General features: G+C 47.7%; 1 protein-coding gene across 1 annotated transcript in view; it reads left to right on the top strand.

The window, feature by feature from the left end:
* The window catches only part of LOC137459034 (disks large-associated protein 1-like), a 46,996-nt gene extending 42,464 nt beyond the window's left edge, over positions 1-4,532 (top strand). Inside the window, 1 exon segment of the mRNA XM_068170292.1 lies at positions 2,005-4,532. Coding sequence (XP_068026393.1) covers positions 2,005-2,214 — 210 coding nt within the window. The 3' untranslated portion in view covers positions 2,215-4,532.
* The last annotated feature ends 3,049 nt before the right edge of the window (positions 4,533-7,581 follow it).

The raw sequence follows: 7,581 nt of genomic DNA, 5'->3' as shown, positions 1-7,581 counted from the left end.
TTATGTGCTTTACTTTCTTTTCCTTCTTTTTCCTCTCTATTTTCCCCAACTTTCCTTTTTAAGTTAATTTTCCCCCCTATTTTTAAAGGTTGTTTTTTGTTGTTTTGTTTTTTTTTCCTCTGGTCTTTAAAACTTTTTCCTACGACAAATTTTTCCTCCTTTTCAAAGTTTTTCCTCTTTCAGTTTTCCCCTACCTTAAGTTCTTTAAAAGGGTTTTTTTCCCCCCCTACTTCCTCCAATTTTTCCTGCTTCCTGAGTTTCTTCCTGAAGCTTTTCTCCCTCCCTGTCTTCTTTCCTCCCACATTTAAGTTTTCCCTATCCCTATATAACATTTTTCCTGCTTTATTTAAGATTTTCCCCTATTTTTTAAACCCTTTTCCCCTCCTTTTTAAAGCTTTTCCTGCTGTGTTTTCCTACCTTGTAAAGTTTGTTTCTCCTCTTTCCAATCTCCCATTTAGTTAAGTGGTTTCCCCACACACACACTTATTAAGGCCTTTTCTTACTTTTAGAAGTTTCCCTGCTCTAATTTTTCCTGCTTTTTCAAGTTTCCTTTTCCTCCTTTTAAAAGCTTTTCCTCCTTTTAAAAGCTTTTCCTCCTTTAAGCTTTTCCTCCTTTAAGCTTTTCCTCCTTTAAGTTTTTCCTCCTTTTTAAGCTTTTCCTCCTTTTTAATCTTTTCCTCCTTTAAGCTTTTCATCCTTTAAGCTTTTCCTCCTTTTTTTCCTCCTTTTAAAGCTTTTCCTCCTTTTAGCTTTTCCTCCTTTGAGTTATTCCTCCTTTTTAAGCTTTTCCTCCTTTAAGCTTTTCCTCCTTTTTAAGCTTCTCCTTTTTTTAAGCTTTTCCTCCTTTTTTTAAGCTTTTCCTCCTTTTTTTAAGCTTTTCCTCCTTTTTTAAGAGTTTTTCCTCCTTTTTTCTCCTTTTCAAGTTGCTTTCCTCCCTTTCTGCCTTTCCCCCCCTTTCTCTCCCCCCCACCTCTCCTGTTTCCAGCTGGTTGTCTCTTTTCCTGCCTGTTGAGCAGGAAGGAGGCTTTAGAGCTCCCGAGCTTGCAGAGGCTTTTTGAGCAGTGCTGAAAGCCTCTCCAGAACCAGAAGTCCCTGAACCGGAGGTGCTCCCTCAGCCCTTTCCCTGCCACAGCACCAGCTGCAGGCAGCCTCTTCCCAGCCGCTGCTGGAGAAGGTCACAGAAGGTCTTTATCTCCGCGATGTCTGCGTTGTGCACATAAAAGAGGGGGGCCCAGGAGCTGGGGCTCTCCACTGAGAGGTGGTCCCGAGCTCTCCAGCTGCCCTGTGCCGTGGTGATGGTGCTGGGAGGCTGCTTCCAGGATGTTCTCCTTCCCAGTGCCTGGCAGCGGGAGGAGCTGCTGGGGTTGCTGGGATGCCCCCACCCTGGGGAGCGGTCTGCTGGGGGTCTCCTCGGCCCTGGCACTGCCCCTGAGGAGAGGTCTCACTGTGGCTGGCCCTCCCCTCGCCCTTTGGCCCATGGTTCTGAATCCTTGGGCGCAAAAGCTGGCGGCGTTTCCTTCTCTAGAGGCTCTCCAGACCCACCTGGATGCCTTTCCTCTGTGGCCAGCCCTTGGTGTGGCCCTACCCAGGAGGCTCCATCTGAAGATGAGGAGAAACTTCTTTGGTGTGAGGGTGCTGGAGGCCTGGAGCAGGCTGCCCAGAGAGGTTGTGGAGTCTCCTGGTGTGGAGAGCTTCCAACTCCCACACCCCAAGCCCTTCCCCCTGCCCCCCTTCTTGGCCATTGTGCTGCTGTGGGTGCCCTGCTTGAGCAGGGGGGTTGGACTGGATGACCTCCAGAAGTCCCTTCCCACCCTCCCATGCTCTGGTTCTATGATTCTATGACTGAAGACAGAAAGGCAGATAAGAGCTAACACGATTAGGTAAAATGTTGTGTTCTAACCTCTCCCAGCCTATTTTCCAACCCCCACTCCCCCCTCCCTTCCCCCTCCCCACCCCCTTTCCCTGCGAAGCTGTATAACGCCATTAACCTTCTGCTTTGATCAGGAGAGAAGGGTCCCTCCTCCAGTGCCAAAGAAGCCATCGAAAGGTCAGGTGCCACTGATCCGTGAACGCTCCCTGGAGAGCTCGCAGCGCCAGGAGGCTCGGAAGCGGCTGGTGGCCGCCAAGCGTGCGGCCTCCGTCCGCCAGAACTCCGCCACCGAGAGCGCCGAGAGCATCGAGATCTACATCCCCGAGGCCCAGACCAGGCTATGAAGGGATCCCTCCGGCCTGCAGGACTCTCTGTCTCTCTCTCTGGCAAGAGCAAGCCTCCTGTATGATCCCTGCCCCTCCTAGGCTCCCGCTCGAGGTCACCACAGAGTATTTGTTACCTCCTCCTCCTCCTCTCTCCCACCCCTAGCCCCTCTCCTCTCCCCTCCCCGTACGCAGCCACCCTGATGTTCCCAGCTGAACTCCACTGCCGGTCCTCCAAGAGGTGTCCTCTGCTCTCCCTTTTGCTTCCTGAAGGTTCTCCCCATGCCATCACAATGCTTTGTCACATGGACTGATGCAGCCACTTTTGCCTCATGTAAACCAGTAGAGTCCTTTTCATTTGATTTGGGGTTGTTTTATTGGGGGGATGGGGGTGGTTTCTGGTTGTTTTGGGGGTCCCCCCCCTCCCCTCTCTGTCTGCAACAAAGGCAGGGCTAAGCCTTCCACAACCCTGTACAGTAGATGCTCCTCACCTTCCACTCGCTCTTTTCGTTGACCTCAAGGTAGTTCTGGTGTACAGCAATATCCAACTGTAGGGGACCGTGGAGGTTTCAGTCAGGCAGGGTGATCCCCATGGACTCTGCTGTCTTCCTCACCAAGGATGGAAGGAGCTAGGACTTGGATTCCCTTTTTATTCCAAATTTTTGGGGGGGTGTTTTTTGGTTGGTTGGTTGGGAGGGGGGAGGGCTGTTTCTTCTGTTTTTTTTTTAAGCAGATGGTGCACTTTAAACCTCCAAATCATAACTTTGTCACCACTCACACACGGAGAGAGAGCTGGGGGGGGGGGGGGGGGGAGAGAGGAAGAAACCCAAATGCAAGCAAATCGATTCAGATAAATAAAATCGAGCAAAAAAACAGAAGGAAAGGAAGCAAAATGAGACAAAACAAACAAAAAATGAAGCAAAAGGAGACAAAATAGAAACAAAGTGGAAAAGCAAAAGGAGACAAAACTCAATGAGATAAAACAGAAAGAAGGGGAAAGGAAACCAAGCGCTGAAGCAAAATGAAACCAATCAAAAAGAAGGGGGAAGGAAACACAATCAATCAAAAGAAAAAGAAGGGGAAAATGAAACAAAATGAAACAAGAGAAAAGGGGGAAAAATGAAACAAAATTAAGTGGAATAAAACCAAATCAAAACGAAGGAAGAAAAAAAAGAAAGAGGAAAATGAAACAAAAGAAAGTAAAAATGAAACAAAATGAAGGGAAAATGAAACAAAACGAAGCAAAATTAAACCAAATCAAAACAAAAAGAAGGGGGGGAAAAAAAGAAGGGGAAAATGAAATGAAACAAGAGAAAGGGGGAAAATGAAACAAAATTAAGCGGAATAAAACCAAGTCAAAGCAAAAAGAAGGAAGAAAAAAAGAAAGAAGAGGAAAATGAAACAAAATGAAACAAAAGAAAGGAAAAATGAAACAAAATTAAGCAAAATAAAACCAAATGGAAACAAAAAGAAGGGAAAAAAAAAGAAGGGGAAAATGAAGCAAAAGAAAGGAAAAAATGACACAAAAGAAAGGAAAAATGAAACAAAATTAAGCAAAATAAAACCAAATGGAAACAAAAAGAAGGGAGAAAAAAGAAGGGGAAAATGAAATGAAACAAAAGAAAGGAGAAATGAAACAAAATTAAGCAAAATAAAACCAAATCAAAACAAAAACAAAAAAAAGGAAAGAAGGGGAAAATGAAACAGAACAAAATGAACCAAAAACCAACCAAAAAAGGAAGGGAAAATGCGACAGAATGAAACCAAGCAAAACAAAATGAAACCAAACCAACATGAAAGGAAATGACACCAAACCAATCCGAATTCAACCAAGACAAAACCCAACCCAACCAACCCAATCCACCCCACAGCTCTGGGATGTGAAGCAGCGGAAGCGCGTCCCCAGGGCCGGAAGAGCTGCCAGGGCAGGGGGGGAAGCTGCACAAACTGCCACATTTTTTCCTCTCACCGCGCTCAGCACCTCTCTGAAACGCAACACCACAAACGGAAGCCAACCCTTTCGGTCAGCAGAGGATTGCCAATTCGATCTTCCAGGGGAAATCAGCTCATTTTTGAAAGGCAATAAAAACCAACAGACCAACAGCAAGCGGGAAGGAAGGAGATCAGAAGCAACGACACAGCTTGAAGAGGTAACACCTTTAGAACCAACAACAACAACGAAGAAAGAGAGAGAAAAAGGCTTTTTCTTGTCCGAGTGTTCTGACTTTTTAAAGCTGTACTGTACTGTCAACTCCTCTTGTATTGTATTGTATGGATTATATTGGTTTAAAAAAAAAACACAAAAAAAAGAGAAAAAAAAAGCAAAAAAAAAAAAGAAACTCTGAAAGAAAGAAAAACAAACAATCAAACAAAAAAAATCTTGGGTTTTGTCGATGTCTTAATCTTGGTGGTGGGACCTCCCGAGCTCACACGGCCACGCAGGGACAACCCGCAGGGAAAGGCCTCTGATGCTTTGCCAGGCCAGGCTTGGCTTTGCCAGCTTGTCACCCACTGGTCCACACCTAGGAGTAAGCTCCTGACTCGGCCTCCTCCTCCGGAGAGCATCAAACACCCACTCCAACAAAGAACGGGAAAGTGCTTTGCACAAGTTCTGGGATCGACATGGACTTCACTCTTCTCCACCACCACGAGCCTGCCTACCCTGGCATCCATCACTAACCGCATCCACCCCGAGTAGCTCATTAACCGCGGGGAGGAAGGGCAGCCGGCAGGGCTGGAGAGCAGCTGGAGAAATCAGCCCCTGCCTGTCCGCCCACCCTCCAGCCACCCCCGCTTGAGGCAGGAGCTGATCCTCCAGCTCCTCCCGGCGGGATGGAGGATGCTGCTCTGACCGCGCCGTGCCCCGACTCTCTTGTGCCAACGTTAGGAAAGCTGTGTCAGGCACTGGGGTGAGCGTGAGTGTGTGCACACGCGTGTCTCACTGGCCCCTGCTGCTGCCAGCAGGATCAGCTGCTGAGCACAGTGGGCTCAGGCTCCATGGTGATGCTTTCTGGACCCTTGCTGCCGCACCCCGCGCAGCCTTTGCCCCATCTGCCAGGGCGGCGTTAAGGTGGAATGGGGGGAAGGAAGGCAGTGGCTTTCTGCCCCCCGTGAGGACAGGCACAGGGTGCGGGCTGTACCCTGTTTAACCTCTAGGGATGGTCCCGCTGGTGGCCAGCCCTGCTGCACGGGGAGTGGGTGGCCTTGGTTCTGCAGCTTGCACGGAGCCACGTTGCAAAGCGTCCTGGAGAAGCGAAGCTCTTGGTCCAAGGGGGCCGCGGAGCCCACGCCAGACAGCTTCGTTTTTCCTCGGACATCATAGCCAGGTGCTGATTGAATTGGGATTGAATAAAGCAGGAGAGGTGAAAGGTTCTGGCAGCAGGGACTTTCAGGGGGAGCCTCCTGAAACCACTCGAGAATTTGCTACCTCTCAAAGCCATTTGATGATCTGAGCTACGTCTTTCGAAAACAGGGCACAGAAAAAAAACCAACCCCACCCAACAAAACAAAAACAAACCAACCCATCTCTTACTGCTGTGGTTTACAAGATAAGGGCTAACCATTTAATATATATATATATATATATATTAAAAACAAACAAACAAAGGACTTTTAACTCACAACAACTCCAGTGTAACCTTTGAGGGCTTTTGTGTTAACCAGAGCTTCCTGAGCACCTGGCAGACCAAAAGCGCCTTGGTTTCCCTCTTGCAGGACATTGACAGTGCCAACTGCCACCTCTGGGTCTTTGGGAGCATTTCTAAGCCCTAGGGAGTGGGAATTCTTTGGAACTCATTTGTACTCAACCTATATACTCAAAGCAGTAACCTGGGTGAGAGTCTGCCTCCCCCCACCCCTGGCGTCGCCTTGACCGCGTAGTGAAGGAGGAGCTGAGGCTTGCGGTTGCCAAGTGGCTACAGAAAATGTGTAGACACCCTCACCCCCCCCCTCCCCCACCCTGTAAGGAACCCCAACAAGCAGCAGAGCAAAGCCTCTCCCCTCTTGCACCTGGCAAGCTGGCATTTCTCTATGCCCCACAAGGTTTTTCCCTTCCAGCTTGAGAGGAACTTCAGCCTCAGCTGAGGGCCTGCTGGAGGCTCTGGCACTGGAGGCGGTGCCCTGATGTTTGTTTAGGGTTTTTTATAGCAAAGTCTTAGCCAAACCCAGAAGAATCCAGCCCAGAAGGCCACTTGGTTTACCACTCGCCTCACCTACCCGTGCCAGCACCACTCAGCTGGCTCCATCAGCTGGCTCAGCACCAGCTTTGCACCTGGTTTGAGTCTGACCTGCCCAGTGTCAATCCAAAAATGCCTCTGTTCTGTTTCACTTTGGGACTAAACAATTGCTGCTGCTGCTGCTGCTTCTTTTCTCCTGATGCTTCTTTCCTCGTTTTTCTTACTTTTCTTCTCCTTCTCCTTTTCTCCTTCTCCTTTTCTCCTTCTTCTTTTCTCCTTAGCCTTCTCCTCTTCCTTCTTCTCCTTTTGCTCCTTCCCCTTCTCCTTTTCCTTTTGTCCTTCTCTTTCTTCTCCTCCTTCTTCTCCTTTTGCTCCTTTCCTTCTCCTTATTCTTATTTTATTCTTCTTCCTATTTTCCTTCTTTTTCTACTTCTTCTTGTCATTCATCTTCTCCTTCCTCTCTTGCTCCTCCTTTTCCTTCTTCTTCTTCTCCTTCCTCTTCTGCTCCTTCTTCTTCTCCTTCCTCCCCTGCTCCCCTTCCTCTCCTGCTCCTCCTCCTTTTCCTTCTTCTTCTTCTCCTTCCTCTCCTGCTCCTCCTTCTTTTCCTTCTTCTTCTCCTTCTCCTTCCTCTTCTCCTTTCTCTACTGCTCTTCCTTCTTTTCCTTCTTCTTCTCCTTCTCCTTCCTCTTCCCCTTTCTCTACTGCTCCTCCGTCTTTTCCTTCTTCTCCTTCCTCTCCTGCTCCTCCTTCTTTTCCTTCTTCTCCTTCCTCTCCTCCTTTCTCTCCTGCTCCTCCTTCTTTTCCTTCTTGTCTCCTTTTCTCCTTCAGGGGAAATTTTAATGGGGGGGGGTGGGGTAAGAGAGAGAAAGAGAGGAAAAAAAAGTTGGTTTCATCTCCTGCTTGGAGAGCTTCAGATTACAACAATTAAGAACAACAACAACAAAGAGGTATCGATTCTATTTTTTTTGCAGATGTTGCCATTATTATTATGAATAATAATAATAAATTACTAATTTTTTTTTTTTTAAGAAAAAATGAAGAAATGAGTTAAAGCTTTTTGATCTTTGCAAAGGGAAAGAGAAGTCAACTTCTTTGTGCTGTAGCTGCCTCGATTTGTTGGTGGTTTGCCCCTCACTGTGCACTGTCCCTCGACTTTAAAGCTGTATCTCTGTGAAGTTTCTTGGGTTGATTTGGGGGTTGGGGTTGGGTTGGG

This window comes from Melanerpes formicivorus, unplaced genomic scaffold (genome assembly GCF_026170545.1).
Source record: "Melanerpes formicivorus ecotype bairdi unplaced genomic scaffold, bMelFor1.0.p_v2 SCAF_311, whole genome shotgun sequence".
Classification (NCBI taxonomy): Eukaryota; Metazoa; Chordata; class Aves; order Piciformes; family Picidae; genus Melanerpes; species Melanerpes formicivorus.
This window is presented reverse-complemented; position numbering and strand designations above follow the sequence as displayed.